The 18,812-nt window shown below is 40.3% G+C and overlaps 2 protein-coding genes across 4 annotated transcripts in view; one reads left to right on the top strand and one right to left on the bottom strand.

The window, feature by feature from the left end:
• Positions 1-369: 369 nt before the first annotated feature.
• The window catches only part of inpp5f (inositol polyphosphate-5-phosphatase F), a 42,814-nt gene continuing 24,371 nt past the window's right edge, over positions 370-18,812 (bottom strand). For 2 of the 3 annotated variants that reach the window (XM_041049564.1, XM_041049565.1), the window contains exons 13-20: positions 13,158-13,286; positions 12,944-13,061; positions 12,644-12,842; positions 12,352-12,423; positions 12,178-12,251; positions 11,864-11,992; positions 11,673-11,760; positions 7,427-11,511 (exon numbers count right to left, since the gene is read on the bottom strand). In XM_041049564.1, the coding sequence (XP_040905498.1) occupies positions 10,347-11,511; positions 11,673-11,760; positions 11,864-11,992; positions 12,178-12,251; positions 12,352-12,423; positions 12,644-12,842; positions 12,944-13,061; positions 13,158-13,286 (1,974 nt within the window). In that variant the 3' untranslated portion in view covers positions 7,427-10,346. Of the gene's footprint in view, positions 381-7,426; positions 11,512-11,672; positions 11,761-11,863; positions 11,993-12,177; positions 12,252-12,351; positions 12,424-12,643; positions 12,843-12,943; positions 13,062-13,157; positions 13,287-18,812 lie in introns of those variants that run through there. The other variant, XR_005894879.1, reaches the window with a different exon arrangement.
• LOC121189442 (minichromosome maintenance complex binding protein) lies at positions 405-7,236 on the top strand. The gene is made up of 16 exons (XM_041049566.1): positions 405-569; positions 1,329-1,420; positions 1,556-1,696; positions 1,843-1,884; positions 1,984-2,073; positions 2,169-2,307; positions 2,714-2,859; positions 3,062-3,159; positions 3,232-3,404; positions 4,612-4,735; positions 4,845-4,962; positions 5,075-5,240; positions 5,403-5,536; positions 6,276-6,443; positions 6,580-6,668; positions 6,854-7,236. Exons 1-16 carry the CDS (start codon positions 512-514, stop codon positions 6,978-6,980), a joined length of 1,905 nt encoding a protein of 634 aa, XP_040905500.1. The 5' UTR covers positions 405-511; the 3' UTR covers positions 6,981-7,236.

Raw genomic sequence — 18,812 nt, 5'->3', positions numbered from 1 at the left:
GATCACAGTAGCAACCCTATCCCAACGAATGGGAAGATGGCGTCGCACATTGTTTATAGATCTACTAAAACCACGCAGACATGTTGGCCGTCGTTCGTTGGTTGTGGGGGAAAAATAAACAGTATCTCTCACCACTGCCACCTACAGGCCAGAGAGATTACTTACTTTGTGACATTTTATTGTTTCAAATGAGCTAAAATAAGAATGCTGTTTTTTATGGAGAGTAGTTTTACATAAAGAGTGAATGTTTTTTCTCCCCACTAGACCACCAACCACAAATCAAAACACGTAGGTGAAGTACAGTAAGTAAGCCTGACAGTGTGATATCTCCGTGCTCCGGCTGGTCGGTGTTGACAAAACAAACGAACTACGCTCTTCGGCTGATGACGCAAATTTCCCGCCCTCACTTCTGCTATCTTGTGTGTGTGGGGCAAGTTAACAAACAAGTGCTTTCACAGAGATTTGACTCTGATATCTTTTATATCTTTCAGACAGTTGTCACTGGCTAACGATGCCTTCCACACATGACTGGATTAACAACCCGCTGGGTGTTATTGAAGGGATGTTTGGTAAGAGACACACCGGAACTTCACTCCTTGACAGCTAACGTTAACGCGTGAACCTAGCTTGTTAGCTATATGGCTTTGTACCATGCTAACTACCACGCTCATCATGTGTAGCTGTGCTTCTCATATCCCTCAAAAACAGCATGTAACTTAATATAACTGTATAACAATAATAATAATCTCTGCGGGCTGTAATCGCCAACGCTGCTTATTTGCTGTCTTTACACACACACAGACACACACACCCGTTTTAGTTAAATGATAAAAGGAGGTGCACGGGTAGTTTGAAGATCTGTGTCCACCATAGGTGTCCACACATTCAAATTGAAAAGCCACAGCATGGGACGTTCACGGATCACCTAAAAAAGTTGTTTAAAATTTACTTATACGAAAGCAATTGGCTGGATATAGATAAATGCAGCTTCAGTGTGTGTGAAACTTTGTTTGTACATTACTGATGTGTACTTTTATGAAGGTCAGATGAGTGATTTGACACAGTCATGGGAACCTTATACTATGTTTCTATTCAGTTGTAAACGTCTCCTCTTTGTTGGAAATTACAAACCACCACAGTCACACAATGAATTCCTTTTCTGTTTATTCGATGCTTACTTTGTGAGTCATTTATCTCATGTAGCTTAGCTAAATGAAACTGTTGAATTTATTTGATAGACTAGTATTCTCAAAACCAAGGCTTTTGACCAGTTTGTGTTCTTGTTACTTTTCAAGACAAATAACATTCTGTTCTTGTTGATATTTTAGCTGCCTCCCAGAACAATCCGAACTCCGGATGGGAGGCAAAAGCGGTTGAATTCTTCAAAGATCAGCTTAAAGAGAAGGATGCTCATACCTGGGTAATGCAGCTCTGTGAACCTTTCAGCATGTAAATTACACAGAAGAGGAAAAGATACCTGGAAGTGTCAGAGTCACAGCCTGCTCTCAGTCAGCACACTCACCTGTAAATGACAACCAGCTTCATTTTGGTGCAGGTCCCATCTTTGAATGACGTCCCTCTGCACTACCTGAAACCCAACAGCCTGGTGAAGTTTCGTTGTTTAATCCAAGACATGTACGATCCGGAGTTCTACATGGGAGTGTATGAGACTGTTGATTCGTCTACAAAGGCTCAAGTAGGCACTTCCTTCTTTTCTCCTGTGCAGCTATTTGCATTAGTACAGTCGTCCCATGTGTCCAGTTCATGTTTTTGCATTTGATAATGTGTTAGATGTCATCATATTATCATCATCATCTTTTTTTACTGTCTGACTATCCTCAGGTGCTGCGATGTGGGAAGTACAAAGATGTGACAGAATGTGGGGTATGTGCACATGTGTTCGATCATTCGAGGCATCCATAAATTCCTCAGCTGAGATTCAGCTTTGCCTCTAACAACACTGACCCATGTATTTATCTCCAGGTGGATTTTAACTCCAGAAACACAGTGACTGCAGAGAGACAGACTTTCTACTGTGTGCCGATCCCTGGAGAAAACCCCTGGGTGAAAGACATATCCTTTAACCATATATGTGGATGTATTTTTGAGGAGTGTGCCAACCCCCACCCCCACCCCCCCATCCCAAGTTTTCCTTAATTCTGTCGCACTGCTATGCCGGCTCCAGCCAAGCAAGAGTGGTTCCTTCCACCTCGTATGTGCCGAGCAGACAGAAACGAAGCTACGAGGAAGACGACGACATGGACGACATGGACACGCAGCCACAGAAACAGAGGGAGCCACATACTGGTATGGGAAATGAGTGGAGATAAGTATATATGTAGCTGAATGCAAAACGGAGGCATTGTCCATTCAGTGTTTAAATCCTTATCAAAGTGCTTTAAGAGACATGAGCCTCATGTTTTGTCTTGTTTCCATGAAGATATTTTGCACACATGTAAATTCATCCTGGGAGGTCAAAGTGGTGCAGGTCGTCCTAACCTGCAGATCATGAGCCTGGATCATTTATTTATTTGTTTTTAGTGCAGCTGTAATGGAGTGTGATTACAGAAGCTTCCTATAACATCAGTTGTATTGCATCAGAGACATAAATGGCAATAACCCCTTAAATTAAATGGCCATTAGATTATTTAATAATGTTTTTCCAGGAGTAGATGTTTGCCATAAAAGCAGACTGCTCCCACTTTCGCTGCAGGTCCTCATAGTCCTGCAGAACAGCACGGCAACGGCGACTGTAAGCGACTGGAGACAGAGGCTCCGTCCAACCAGATGGCGTCTGCCTCTCATCTCGACCTCAACTTCCCCCTGCCAGGAGAGAAAGGTCCCTCCTGTTTAGTGAAGGTGTGTTATGTTTCTAACAGAGCGGATTTTTCTCTGATCACTCACCTCATCTTCGTCACTGTAACCTGGATTCTTGGCACAGTTATTTTTCTGATCTCAAGTCAAACGGTTGTTGTAAGAGGTGGTTTCAGGGATGATGCCTCTATTATAAACAGATGTTCCAAGTGTAGAACAGAAGCTAAAAGGTGCGTGTTGTTGGCAGGTGTACGAGGACTGGGACAGCTTCAAACTGAATGACACACTAGAGGTCTACGGGATCCTCTCTGTCAGTCCAGCTCTCAGTGCTCTGGCCGACGAGAAGTAAGACACGTAATTTAGTTTAATTACCCTGCGGTGGTGACCTGCCCACTCACTCTTGACCTGTCCGCACAGAGACGCCTCCTCATCCCTCCTGGACCCTACAGAGTGCATGGAGACGGCAGAGGAGCAGAGAGTGCACTGCCCGCCAGCCTCGCTCGTCCCACGCCTCCACATGCTCTACGCCAAGCCACTGCCACACAACAACCCCCTGCTGCCTTCCACCACCTTGGAGGACAACAGTGCCTGTAAGGACAAGTAATAGACTATGAATGCTGCTTGATAACCACATTTATCTTTTATTTTTATTTTTCCTGTATGCGTGTGTGTGTGTGTGTGGCTGTAAATGCCAGTAATCATGAATATTTCATCATCATTTTGCATAGAAGGCTTTGGCACCACATCGGTGCTGATGTTTCCATGTCCAAACCCTGACTGATCACACTGTCAGAAGAGATCAGGGGAAACATTTACCAAGCCTGCCTACAAATTACCATCAGGGGCTCAAAATGTTGCATCACTGCAATTTTTCAACACAGATGTAAATGAACCCAGCTGCTGTTCATCTGATTTGCATAAAGTGTCGCTAAATAACACCTGATGTCGGGCTGTTTTGACACATGTTGCACATGTCGGGGAAGCAGGAGAACACAGAAGTATTTTCTACTTCTAAATCTATATATTGGTTATGTAATGCTGGTTGAAGACAAGACACCTGTGTAATTAGAAATCTGTCTCTATTTTACTTATACAAACACAATCTGACTTTCTTTTGGCACCTAAAAATGGCCACAAATCCTGATAAAATACCCCCCCTAGTGTTTCTTTCCTAGAAATTACACATCTCAAAGCCTAAAATGAATCCAGCAACACAAAAGTACACAAGCTGGAAGATGTAAGCTCAGTTAAAAATCAATCTAAATCTGTACATTGAACTCAAGTTGTATTACACACTGTGTAGATGCTAAACAACGAGGAGTAGCCAAGCTTGTCAGGTTGAGCTAAAGAGCAGTTACTTATTGATCAGTCTGTGAGGAGAAAATAATTTGATGATTACCAAATAATTTAATTTATCAGCCAATTAATCAAACCTGATTCCAGCTTCTTAAATGTGAAAACTCTTTTCTCTGCCAGTTTCATACCTGTGGGTATTTTTAGCCTGTTGGTTGGACACAAACTATGGAAGGAGTCACCTTTGGCTCTGAGAAGTTTTGATCGGTTTCACTGTATGAAATGATTAATCGATTAAACCTTAGTAGTAGTCACATTACCATGTTGCCTTCCAGCTGTGTGGAGAAGCAGAAGAAAGGGGCCTTTATGTTGAAGTTTGTCTTGTGAAACTTTCCAAGAGGAGTAATAATGCAGCAAATGTTTTCTGCTGTACAGCTTTTAAAGCTTACATTCCTGTAGTTGCCATAGAGGGACTTCTTATAACTCTTTGTCCTTCCTCCTCAGTTTTATCTTCAACCCTGAGCGAGATGGCCTCTGTCAGGGCAGAGCTACTCACATACTTCACTCATGTCCTTCTGGGAGATGCCCTGGCTGCTGAGTACCTCATTCTGCATCTCATTTCCAACGTGTACGTGTCAAATACAAGTCAAGTCTGTAACTTTTCACGCCAACTTTCCTGTCTTTGTTTTGTCAAAGCCAAAAGGAGATATTTCACAGTGCGTTTGATTTTCTGGTAGGTACACAAGACGAGATGTTCTCCCACTGGGCAAGTTCACCCTGAACCTGAGTGGCTGTCCTACTGTCGCCTCCTACACTGAGCGTCTCTATCAGATCATCCAGCAGCTTGTTCCTTCTGTGAGTGAATTCTGTCATGCAAACCAACGGCCAGTAATGCTACAGTTTACTGCTTGTTGTTGGTTAAAATAAAAGACACTGAAAGTTGTTTTTTGTCCCCCCCCCCATGCAGTCGTACTATCTGGGCATGAGCCTCCAGAACATGAACCAGATGCGGTTGGTGCCTAAGAAGGACTATGTGGCCAACAGGCTAGTGAGCGGAGCCCTGCAGCTGGCGAGAAACACTTCCCTCTACCTGGATGAAACCCAGTTGGAGCAGGGACAGCTGGACACAACAGGTGAGGCCTCTACAAACCACAAGGGGACAACACTGAGCGGACAAACTCTGCGGCTCATGGCCTCCCTGCAGCCTGCTGACACTGTTAGCGTGGCTTGATTAAGACAACACTAACCAGGCTGTATCTTCTTCTGTGTGTGTGTATGTGTGTTTTGTGCTGTAGGTGTGCGTAACGTCACGGCCCTGGGGAACCTGATCTCGTGGCAGAAGGTTGATTATGACTTTAACTACCATCAGATGGAATTCCCCTGCAATATTAACGTGCTGATCGTGTCAGAGGGCCGCTCGCTGCTGCCGGTGAGGACAAAGAGGGTTGAGGCGTGCAACCGCAGGGTCGAAAGCTCGCTCCCTGCCCAGTACTACCCATGACCCCACCAAAAAAACAAAACAAAACAAAAAACACCCCCACCCCACTGGGAGGGGTTAGGTTTCCTCCAGCCTCTCATGAGACCAAGCCGTGTCAAACGCTGGAGGTTGTTTCCAGCCAGCGTCACGCTGTCATCTCAGCTGCCATTGGCCGGGCCACAGCTACCCCTCCAGCCGGCGGCTTTAGCCCCGGCTCTCACTTTGTTGCGAACAACCCGAGGAATGCGCTGTGTGCTATTCCTGTGTGTTGGTCTAATGGGTTGCCATGGCGGCAGCTGTGTGCCACAGGAACAGTCTTGGGAGAGGCGTCGGGCAGGACCATCTATTAGTCCTGCAGTGAAGGGCAGCGCGCTGTCAACAAACTCCCAGGGTTGATTAGAAGTCACAAGTACACGGCTGTGTTTACATTGAACAACTATTGGCTGATGAGCAGCTGCGCTTTAAAGCTGATCAGATGCCTCACGATCAGCTCGCCAAGGCTTTGCTTTCTGTCCGGCATGTTACAAAGTTTTGAGAATATGCCAAACTAGGCGTGCACACAGCAGGCAGGGCCTACTTCTGCATAGCAACACCTGTGGGGGGAAAAAAATAGCTATGCATGCAGCTCTTTAATGTACGAAATTCCTCCTTGGCACAATGTCAATATTTCTCTCTCTGTGGAACTCTACAGTCAGACTGTCAGATACACCTACAGTCTCTGGTTGCCCCGTCCCACATGGAGGAGTATCTCAGCAGCATCCACATGCATCCACAGACCTCATCACAGCTGAACAAGCTCAGAATCTACCTGAGCGCGGCTCGGCTGCTGGACTACAGTATCTCTGACGAAGTCACAAAGGTGAGACATTTTACATAGACTGAATCCGTTTCTGAATTTCCAGCCAGCTTCAGCCCTTTATGTAATCAGCAGGCCTGTTTGTATCTGTGTCCATTAGAGTGTCCTTTAACCGCTTGTCCTTTTCCGGTGTCCTCAGTCTGTTGAGGATGACTTTGTAGACATGAGGAAGGACGACCCCCAGAGCATGTCTGCTGAGGACCTCCACAGGATGCTCGTCGTGGCAAGGTGGGCTGTGATTTAAATCATTATGACAACAAAGGAAATGCTAACTTTGAAACAAACATTTTGACTTGCTGTATGCCTCAAGGACTGCCTTGGCCAGGAAACTGAGACTTAAACTGAGTGTCTAGAATCTACTGAGGCTGAGATATGTGTGAGTGGGATGTAGCTGACTATGACTGTGTCTGCAGGTTGTTGTCTCTGAGCCTGGGACAGACCTCTCTGTCCAGAGACAGCTGGCTGAGAGCCAAACACATCGAGGCGCTGCGGAGGAGCCGGATGGAGCAGCACAAATGTGTCAACGGTAACGAGCCGTGATCACGCAAGACAAATGAGATGGCTTTTGTTTTTCTTTTTGATACCTACAAAAAAAAGTTTGTAATAAAGATGTTTTTCATATGCTATGTAGTTCATGTTGCGTTCAGCCCCCCGCCCCGCCCCGCCCCATACTGAGTTGGATATAAGATTTAGATATATTTATATGAGTGTCGCTACAGACAAAAATTTCTATGTTTACTGAAAAGATGTTTTTTTATTTACCACAAATACATAAATAAAGTGATGAGGCATGGAGGATAATTTTCCATGGTGCAGTTTTCTGTTAGGTCATTGCCAGCTGACCTTTGGATATGCTGGCACTGAGACTTCCTGGTAATTGATCTGACAATAAATGCAAAACTCATTCTCATGTACATTTTATTCCAGTGCAATATCTTCCTAAACAAAGAGTGCACTTTGTTATCAAGTAACACACCCAAAAAAGATAAGAATAAATAGGATACTTTAATATACAATACAATCTCAGTACACTGTGGAAAACAATGACAACAGTCAGTTGGTAAAGAGGAGAGACATGACCACAGACATTCAGATGAAATGGTACTAATGCTAGAAAATGTGCTTAAACAGTGCAAATCAAATGCTTCACTACCTCTTATCACATGATCATTTATCATGGTCTGGGGTCCTAAGGGGAGCAGAGGACAACCGCAGACAAATGAGGAGGTGGTTTCAAAAGCACTTGGTGTAAAGAAAAAAAAAAAAAAAAAAGTATGGAGAAAAAAAAAATCCCACACAGCAAATATAGGATTAAATCTAACTATGCCAGCTTTTGCATATAAAAACCAGACACCAGCACGCTAGCATTGTGGTCTCTATCAGGAATGTTGAGGATCACTGTTCTTAGCCTAACACAGCCAGTTTAGGACAGAATAAGTTTCTGCTTTGCTTGAGAACTGCTCCAGTGTTAACAATCCCAAAGTAAACTTAAAAACAAACACCTTTAACCTTGTAAATTAAAACTTTGCATTACAGCTGTTACCGTCAAGCTTTGGCAGCACCACACACTATCAGCAGGTTCAATAACTATATAATCTAGCACCCACAGAGCAGCCAAGGCTACAGCCTCACTTAACATAATTAGAGTCAGATAAAATATACAAGTATCCCACATCTTGTCTGCTGGTGAGCAAGCTGAATTCAAAAAACAGGCGAATATAACACAAAATACGAAACGTGTGACTGTTTATCTTGGGATATTTCAGCTCAAAGCAAAACAGATTCTTATTATTATTTATGAGAAATAGACACCAATACACGCAGCAGTGGGATGAGCTGGCCCTGGTTCATTATAATTTCTTCCGGAGGACTATAACAAGGTCCTGCAGGAGGAGGATTTTCAAAGAATGACAACAAGTGTAAAGTTTAACGGGAGCCTAATGAGGCAAAACCTCACTTCCTGAGGTTAACGAAAAAACGTGAACAATACAACGTTTACAGCTTCAGAGCACATAAATATAACCAGGGCTCTAAGGCGAGCAATCCTAAACACCAGCAGCAGCAGCAGCAGGAGGGATGCTCAAACACACAAACTCATGCGCACTGTGCACAACACACACACACACACAGCCAACGCACTGTTTACATCTCTTAAACCTGCTCATTTCCAAAGAGAATGTATGTGCCAGCAGATGAAATATCCCAAGATAAAGCCTGATGACATACAGTAACCCTGAACATGATGTTTTATACAGTACACCAAATGTAACATGTAAGAATGGACTTAAAAAGGTAGATTTTGCCATAAATACCTGATATACATAATCCCACTTCAATTCCCTGTTAAGGCAAATATGCTTTCAGTTTGGGGAGTGCATAAAGCGTCAGTGTCTCTAGTAACTGGGTGGGTGCAATTGTATATATACCTACTATATGCTACTCTCCTGTCTTTGTCAAACATGCAACGTCAATAAACAACGCTGGCTGAAGACTCAGTTCAAACAAACCCTCGTAATTAATTAGTAGAATAGTTCTTTCAGTTCATACGTCTATCAAACACAACTCCAACCAGCAGTCTTCTGGTTACTTGTGGTTAGCAATGACAGTACTGGGCGTTCTTTTCAAAATATAATGCTCATACTTCTTTGAACAGATTAAGCTGCCACCCTGCCATCAATACAAAAAGCTTAAGGGAAGGCTCTACTCAGGGAACAGTTAAACATACAATACTCACTGTACATATCAACAACCAAGATACTCCTACTTAGGTCTTGTGTAGTCATTATTTCTATAACAGTAAATCTTCTAAGTTACACTTGACAACATTGATATTACATAGGATAACTACGTACAGTATGTCGTCTGGCTAGTTTATGACAGCTATACAAAGGGTAATAGTTAACACAGAACTGTCCTTTGGGAATCACAAAAGATATTTGGTCGGATTCTACAACAACTGTTACAAATCGAAGGTTGTTACAAGGTCTATATCACAAACGCCAATAAGTGACCTGCACGCACAGGATGACATACAGTACATGATAAGAGTCAGAGTTGGTCTTTCAACATGCAGCTAAGGTTTTACCTGCCTCGTCAAAATCAGTTGTCACCATTAACCTCACATGCAAGCATTGTGGGTAATTAAATAACTCGTCAGACCAAGGACAGTGACATGTTTACATGCGCAAAAACACTATGCATACCACTCTGGAAGTAAACAAGTTTAAAATGTCTTAAAAACCTAAATATTTCTTATGTCTTAAGGTATTCATAATGAAAATATCTTTGGAATTTAACAAGAAAAAAAGTTTACTTATAAACTAATTTAATTTAGCAGTAGCAGGATTTTTGGAGTGATTTAGGATTTAGATGATGATAATGTTTTCACTGACACATGGGAATTATAAGAAATTCCCCAAATACTTAAACATTTCCCATATGACCTTTTTATACTCCAGTTCTAGGTACTGGTACTTTGAGACATTTACATCAGAAATGTCATAGTATCACCATTATTGGAATATCCATAGAGAAGGAATACATTAATGACTACCCATAACCCATAGAGGAGACGGCCTAACATTGTTATCAGTAAGTGTGTAAGATTGCATGGCAAAAAGAACAAGGGCTAAACATCCTTTATATATTAAAAAAAAAAAGACTAGACTGAACAATCAGTGCTCTCTTAGGAGAGGGATCCATAGTCATGTGCATGTAAACATGTTCACCATTGGACTTAGGTATATATTTGTAAATGATAAAAGAGTCATCATTAATATGGGTAAGTTTAATCTAAGGGCAAATTTAAGAGCGCATGTCTTGGCTGAGTAGTGACGCTATGTGCAAGCTTTTGCTACTGCTACCATACAGGAAGTGTGAACACGTCGTACTGCTACAAGGAAAGCACTAGATCTGAATGATCCTGGTCTGGCACTGCGTAAACATTGCCTTCAGCTCGCTCTCTTGGGCCTCGTTGACAGTATCTGGCTCGGGGCTCTTCTGTACCTTTGCCACAGCAAAGCTGATGCCCTGGGTGAGTCCCGCCTGGGTGAGGCTGGCCACCTGGACCATGGAGCTCTTGATCTTGGCAAAGGGGGACACCACTCGGCTGCTGTTGCTGTCAGCGGGTGAAGGGCCGAGGCTGCCATCCATCTGTGAGGACAGACTCCTCTGAGAGCCTCCTGAGGCGGCAGAGCTGGGCTTCTGGACGGTGAGGAGGCTGGAACTGGAGGTAGTGGACTGGACGTCTAGCTGGGATGGCCTGGGGAGCTGGGGCTCTTCCTGCTGATGCTGCGGCTCAGAGCTTGGCTGCTTGTCTGAGTCTGCTGGAGTCTTATTCTTCACGGGCACCACAGGGTTGAGTGGAGGTACAGGAGCTGGCGGATGCTCTCCGAACACCTCAACAGGTTTGGTCTGTGCATCCTGGACAAACTGGTGGCAGTAGGCATCAATGGGAGTACCAAAGTCAATCAGAATGGCTTCTTCAGCCACCGAGGCGGCACCTGGAGACTTGTCATCGCTGACTTGAGCGGAGCTTTCCTGCACTCCGTCACAGCCAGTGACCCGGATGACAGAGGGGATATTTAGCTCCACGCTACCAATGGACTGGGAGCGGCTGCCCAGTCGTGGGTTGGATGCTACAATGCCGCAGCTGGGCAGCACATAGTCCACGTTTTCTAAAGAACCGGAACACGGATGCTCTGGGTCAGAATTATAGGAGTCAGAGTCGTCTGACATTTCCGAGTGCTCGTCACCGATGTCTTTCAAGGCTCCTGTGCCAGGGTTGCCATCTGATGTCTCCAAGCTGCTGTCTGACTTCCACAGGTTGACATGCATAGTTGGTTTCAGGAAATTGACTTTGACATCAGGCTTAGAGAAGTTGCCCAGCCTCCCGAGGGGCTTGAAGGGGCCAATGTTTACATTTGTCTTGGTTTGTTTCACTTTCTGGTTGAGGGAGGAGAATTTGTTGAGGAGGAAGCTTTTGCCTTGTGCCAAACCAGAGCTACCCTGGATCTGATCAGCAGGTTTGTTCTGGATCCCCATAATATCCTCATGAGGTCTACTCTGTCGCCTGTAACAGACATGAGCACTGTAAGCACGTGAAAAACAGCTCTTGTAATAGTCTAAAAGTTAAAATGGTGCTATGATGGCTGCAAATGTTTATCTTAATTACATTAAATCGTGTATAGGAGAGACAAATAAATGCTTATTGGTTTGATAATGACAACTCACCTCTCCAGCTTCTTTTCAACCACAAGCAGGTCCAACCCCGTGGCCTGTTTTGTTATGCGCAGCATCTCAGCTATGCATTGCAACGTATCTGAAATATGTCACGACGTCAGTGTTGTACATGCAGAGTTTATGATCTAAAAACGTTCCTTTCCCACCCTTTAAAGTATTTAGAGAACTACATTATATCCTACCTTTCCCATCATCCTCGGGATTTCGTGTTGCTGCCCTCAGTGTATGAAAGTATCCGCTCGCCTCTTCATTCCTGTAATGCAAACGCATACAGCAGAACTTTGGCTTCCCAAACAGAGTAGGCTCTGGACCTGCAGAAGAAAGCACAACTTAATAACTTCCATTTTTAGCAATGTGCTTTCCCTGCATGAATCACTATCAACGGAGATATTGCTAAAAGGTTACTGAGAAACTGTTAAGCACACTTTTGGGAAGTGTTGAGTGACTCAGTGAGTGGTCAAGAACCTTCACTTCTCCTTTGAGTCTAACTTCTTACCAATTTCGATTTTTTCCAAACCCTCTAAATTGAGGCGCTGGTATTGGTTGACTTTATCTGCTTCTTCGTCATAGCTACAAGAAAATAAATGTGCAAGTTAATCCACAAGAAGTGTTTTTAAACAACATCTTGGCATAAATGTTATCGTTTCCCTAAAATTAAAGTCAGACTTACTAAGCAATGTAGTAGGCTTTGTCAGACAGAAGCAGCAGCACATCCACGTCTTTGTTGGTTGCATCGATGAGGCTGGTGGGAAGTAACAGAATGATATCATGAAAAGAGCATTTCAGAAACTACTGAATAACACTAATAACACACAAATCATTGTATTGTCCTTGTCCATCTTGAATACATTATTCAAACATTCAGAGTTTAGTCTGGAAAAAGTATGCGAACCCCTCGGCTAATAACATCAACAAAAGCTAACTGGAGTCAGGACTGAGCAAAATTTAGACAGGACACTAACCTCATGTCACAGTTGATGAGGGCCCAACCACCATGAAACTTCTCATCATCTGGCAGCAAAAGCTGCATGTAGGTCTGCAGCAGGAGGCTGACCTGCTCCTGAGCTCCTCTTTGGTTCTCCTTCTCTTTCTCTTCATGTTCCTTCTCTTTACTGAAGATGGAGTAGAGGTCCTCAGTCACTGGCAGGCCCATCATTAGGTCTGCAGGGAGAGGCAGAGGATTTGATCAAAGACTGATTTTAGAACAAACTGGATGGAGACACACATATTTAACTATATTATCGCTCTCTGTTTTTCCATACCAATGACTGCTTGTCTGTAAGCATCCCTAAAACGGTTCAGATAGTAGCGGTTGGCTGAGTTCACCCCATCCTTCATCACACCAGCCAGTTTCCTCTCCCCAGTCCTGGTGAAATCTCCCTAAAACAGATTGTCTGTTAAAAACTGTACCTACACTGTTTTTTTAAGCAAACACTGATCCAGATGTGAATGTGTGTGCAAAGACAATGATGTTACCTTGAGCGCTGCAGTGCCTGCGTACTGTCTGCTGATGGTGTCTCCATTGTTGGCCCACATGATCTGATAAATCCTGTAGCACTTGACAGGCAGAGGCTGCTCTGGAGGCATCACACCCAGTTTCTTCAGCTGCAGGAAGATGTAGAGAGGCATTCTGAGAGGCAGTGCTGAGGCCTTTTACCCGATCGCACAATGCATGTAAGTGGAACTATGATTTTAACATGAATACTATATTTGCAATATAAAAACAATCTAATGATATACACGATATACAGTAAGTAGAGTGTACTAAAGTAAGCTACATATGCTGACACATACTGTGCATACTCAAACACTATGTTTATTTAAAAATTAAAACTAGTGTGTGTGTGCGTGTGTGTGCGCGCGGAGAACAGAGGCAAAAAGACTGGCAAAATTCTGTTCAATTTCTGCTTTATTTTGTAGCATGAAAACATGGAAAAGAACATGTTTTGTGTATTGCTTGCATGTGGTTTTGCTCAAATAAAAGCAATTAAGTGTGTGTGTGTGTGGCTTCTTTCTTAATTTACCTGGCTTGTCTTTCTTGTTTTCTTTTGACAGTTTGATGACTGACTGAGCGGCTGAGCCAATCACATTTCAGTAGAAACAGGGACCCCGTAACTTAGCTCGGGGCAACCCAGCTAGCGTAATGCTAATCAGCTAATCAGCAAGGCTAACAAGCTAAGCGGTAGCTACACTTGTACATGACAGTCCCTGAGTCCGACCCGACTAGCTCGACCCTGTGCGACCGTGACACACAGCGAGCGCTCGTACCTGAAGGTCAGTTCCTTACAAACTATAATACCACAGCACTTGAAATAATAATTAATATTTTAATATTTTATTGAGGTCATACTACATAAGAAATAAAGCCAAAAAAATGCGCCAAAACTCATCTTAAAAGTTAACGTTAACGTTATAACTCTTTGAAATTACTATCTAAAACGATGTAAAGATTTTTTTTCAAAAACGTATTATTGTCATATTAATGATAACAATAATAATAACGATAATGACAATTATTTTTTGTACCACAACCGTTTTAGAGTTATTTAGGCTTTGAGGTCTTATTAAAATATGACTTTTTTTGGCCGATTTTGACGCCTTACGGCCGTATGACCTCTTTTATGACACTTTGTGGTCATACTAAAATATGACTTTTTTGGCCGATTTTGACGCCTTACTATACTATGACGTTTTTTATGACATTTTGAGGTCAAAAAATTTTTTGACTTTTTTTGGCCGATTTTGACGCCTTACTATACTATGACGTTTTTTATGACATTTTGAGGTAAAAAAAAAATGTGACTTTTTTTGGCCGATTTTGACGCCTTACTATACTATGTATGTACGTTTTTTATGACATTTTGAGGCCGGAAAAATTTTTTGACTTTTTTTGCCCGAAAAAAACGCCATACTATACTATGATGTTTTTTTATGACATTTTGAGGCCGAATTTTTTTTTTACTTTTTTTGCCCGAAAAAAACGCCATACTATACTATGACGTTTTTTATGACATTTTGAGGCCGAAAATTTTTTTGACTTTTTTTGCCCGAAAAAAACGGCATACTATACTATGACGTTTTTTATGGCATTTTGAGGTCATAAAAAAATATAACTTTTTTTGGCCGATTTTGACGCCTTACTATACTATGATGTTTTTTATGACATTTTGAGGCCTTCCTTAAGTATGACTTTTTTTGGCATATTTTGACGTCATACCACAGTATGACGTTTTTTACGACATTTTGAGTTCAAAAAAAGTTTTGACTTTTTTTGGCCGATTTTGACGCTTTACTATACTATGACGTTTTTTATGACATTTTGAGGCCTTACTAAAGTATGACTTTTTTTGGCATATTTTGACGTCATATCACGGTATGACGTTTTTTCTGACATTTTGAGGTAAAAAAACTGTTTGACTTTTTTTTGGCCGATTTTGACGCCTTTCTATACTATGACGTTTTTTATGACATTTTGAGGTCATACAAAAATATGACTTTCTTTGGCCGATTTTGACACCTTACTATACTATGGCGTTTTTTATGACATTTTAAGGTGAAAAAAATCTTGACTTTTTTTGGCCAATTTTGACGCCTTACTATACTATGAAGTTTTTCATGACATTTTGACGCCAAAAAATATTTTGACCTTTTTTGACCAATTTTGACGCCTTACTATACTATGACGTTTTTTGTGACATTTTGAGGTCATACCAAAATCTGACTTTTTTTGCCCGATTTTGACGCCTTACTATAGTATGACGTTTTTTATGACATTTTGAGGCCGAAAAAATTTTTGACTTTTTTTGCCCGAAAAAAACGCCATACTATACTACGACGTTTTTTAAGACATTTTGAGGTCAAAATTTTTTTTGACTTTTTCTGCCTTTAAAAATACGCCTTACAATATACTATGACGTTTTTTATGACATTTTGAGGTCATACAAAAATATAACTTTTTCTGGCCGATTTTGACGCCATACTATACTATGACGTTTTTTATGACACTTTGAGGCCGAAAATTTTTTTGACTTTTTTTGGCCGAAAAAAACGCCATACTATACTATGACGTTTTTTATGACATTTTGAGCTCATACAAAAATATGACTTTTTTTGGCTGATTTTGACACCTTACTATACTATGACATTTTTTATGACATTTAGAGGTAAAAAAAAATCTTGACTTTTTTTGGCCGATTTTGACGCCTTACTATACTATGACGTTTTTTATGACATTTTGAGGTCAAAATTTTTTTTGACTTTTTTTGGCCAAAAAAAACGCCTTACTATACTATGACATTTTTTATGACATTTTGTGGCCGAAAAAATTTTTGACTTTTTTTGCCCGAAAAAAAGCCTTACTATACTATGACGTTTTTTATGACATTTTGAGGTCAAAAATTTTTTGGACTTTTTTTGGCCGAAAAAAACGCCTTACTATACTACGACGTTTTTTATGACATTTTGAGGCCGAAAAATTTTTTGACTTTTTTTGGCCGATTTTGACGCCTTACTATACTATGACGTTTTTTATGACATTTTGAGGCCGAAAAAAATTTGGACTTTTTTTGCCCGAAAAAAAAAGCCTTACTATACTATGACGATTTTTAAGACATTTTGAGGCCAAAAAAATTTTTGACTTTTTTTGGCCGAGAAATACGCCTTACTATACTGTGACGTTTTTTATGACATTTTGAGGTCAAAAATTTTTTTGGCCGAAAAAAACGCCTTACTATACTATGACGTTTTTTAAGACATTTGAGGTAAAAAAAAATCTTGACTTTTTTTGGCCGATTTTGACGCCTTACTATACTATGACCATTTTTATGACATTTTGAGGTCATAAAAAAATATGCGTTTTTTTGGCCGATTTTGACGCCTTACTATACTATGACGTTTTTTATGACATTTTGAGGCCGAAAAAAATTTGTACTTTTTTTTGCCCGAAAAAAAAGCCTTACTATACTATGATGTTTTTTTATGACATTTTAAGGTGAAAAAAATCTTGACTTTTTTTGGCCAATTTTGACGCCTTACTATACTATGAAGTTTTTCATGACATTTTGACGGCCAAAAAATTTTTGACATTTTTTGACCAATTTTGACGCCTTACTATACTATGACGTTTTTTGTGACATTTTGAGGTCATGCCAAAATCTGACTTTTTTTGCCCGATTTTGACGCCTTACTATACTATGATGTTTTTTATGTCATTTTGAGGTCATACAAAAATCTGACTTTTTTTGGCCGATTTTGACGCCTTACTATACTATGACGTTTTTTATGACATTTTGAGGCCGAAAATTTTTTTGACTTTTTTTGCCCGAAAAAAACGCCATACTATACTACGACGTTTTTTAAGACATTTTGAGGTCATACAAAAATATAACTTTTTCTGGCCGATTTTGACGCCATACTATACTATGACGTTTTTTATGACACTTTGAGGCCGAAAAATTTTTTGACTTTTTTTGGCCGAAAAAAACGCCATACTATACTATGACGTTTTTTATGACATTTTGAGCTCATACAAAAATATGACTTTTTTTGGCTGATTTTGACGCCTTACTATACTATGACGTTTTTTATGACATTTTGAGGTCAAAAATTTTTTTGACTTTTTTTGGCCAAAAAAAACGCCTTACTATACTATGACGTTTTTTATGACATTTTGAGGCCGAAAAAATTTTTGCCTTTTTTTGCCCGAAAAAACGCCATACTATACTATGACGTTTTTTATGACATTTTGAGGCAGAAAAAATTTTTGACTTTTTTTGCCCGAAAAAAAAGCCTTACTATACTATGACGTTTTTTATGACATTTTGAGGCCGAAAAAAATTTTGACTTTTTTTGCCAGAAAAAAACGCCATACTATACTATGATGTTTTTTATGACATTTTGAGGCCGAAAAAAATTTTGACTTTTTTTGGCCGATTTTGACGCTTTACTATACTATGACGTTTTTTATGACATTTCGAGGTCAAAATTTTTTTGACTTTTTTTGGCCGAAAAAAACGCCTTACTATACTATGACGTTTTTTAAGACATTTTGAGGTAAAAAAAAATTTGGACTTTTTTTGGCCGATTTTGACGCCTTACTATACTATGACGTTTTTTATGACATTTTGAGGTCAAAAAAAATTTTGACTTTTTTTGGCCGGTTTTGACGCCTTACTATACTATGACATTTTTTATGACATTTTGAGGTCAAAAAATATTTTGACTTTTTTTGCCAAAAAAAAACGCCTTACTATACTATGACGTTTTTTATGACATTTTGAGGTCAAAAATTTTTTTGACTTTTTTTTGGCCGAAAAAAACGCCTTACTATACTATGACCTTTTTTTATGAGATTTTGAGGTCAAAAAAATTTTTGACTTTTTTTGGCCGATTTTGAAGCCTTACTATACTATGACGTTTTTTATGACATTTTGAGGTCGAAAAAATTTTTGACTTTTTTTGCCCAAAAAAACGCCTTACTATACTATGACGTTTTTTATGATTTTGAGGTCAAATTTTTTTTTGACTTTTTTTGGCCGAAAAAAACGCCTTATTATACTATGACGTTTTTTAAGACATTTTGAGGTCAAAAAATTTTTTTACTTTTTTTGGCCGATTTTGACGCCTTACTATACTATGACGTTTTTTATGACATTTTGAGGCCGAAAAAAATTTTGACTTTTTTTGGCCGAAAAAAACGCCATACTATACTATGACGTTTTTTATGACATTTTGAGGTCAAAACTTTTTTTGACTGTTTTTGCCTGAAAAAAACGCCTTACTATACTATGACGTTTTTTATGACATTTTGAGGTCAAAAAAAATTTTGACTTTTTTTGCCCGAAAAAAACGCCTTACTATACTATGACGTTTTTAATGACATTTTGAGGTCAAAATTTCTTTTGACTTTTTTTGGACGATTTTGACGCCTTACTATACTATGATGTTTTTTATGAGATTTTGAGGTCAAAAATTTTTTTGACTTTTTTTGGCCGAAAAAAACGCCTTACTATACTATGACGTTTTTTAAGACATTTTGAGGTCAAAAAATTTTTTGACTTTTTTTGGCCGATTTTGACGCCTTACTATACTATGACGTTTTTTATGACATTTTGAGGTCGAAAAAAATTTTGA

The sequence above is a fragment of the Toxotes jaculatrix genome, chromosome 11 (genome assembly GCF_017976425.1).
Source record: "Toxotes jaculatrix isolate fToxJac2 chromosome 11, fToxJac2.pri, whole genome shotgun sequence".
NCBI classification, from domain to species: Eukaryota; Metazoa; Chordata; class Actinopteri; family Toxotidae; genus Toxotes; species Toxotes jaculatrix.
The sequence above is the reverse complement of the archived record's forward strand: the minus strand, read 5'-3'. Positions and strand labels throughout refer to the sequence as shown.

What these genes read in the sequence shown, in the direction of transcription:
- LOC121189442 (XM_041049566.1), top strand. Translation starts at nt 512, where the DNA reads ATGCCTTCCACACATGACTGGATTAACAACCCGCTGGGTGTTATTGAA. An exon ending in AAAACCCCTGGGTGAAAGAC is followed by an intron (nt 2,074 to 2,168) that starts ATATCCTTTAAC and finishes ATTCTGTCGCAC; the next exon opens with TGCTATGCCGGCTCCAGCCA. An exon ending in AGGGCCGCTCGCTGCTGCCG is followed by an intron (nt 5,537 to 6,275) that starts GTGAGGACAAAG and finishes GGAACTCTACAG; the next exon opens with TCAGACTGTCAGATACACCT.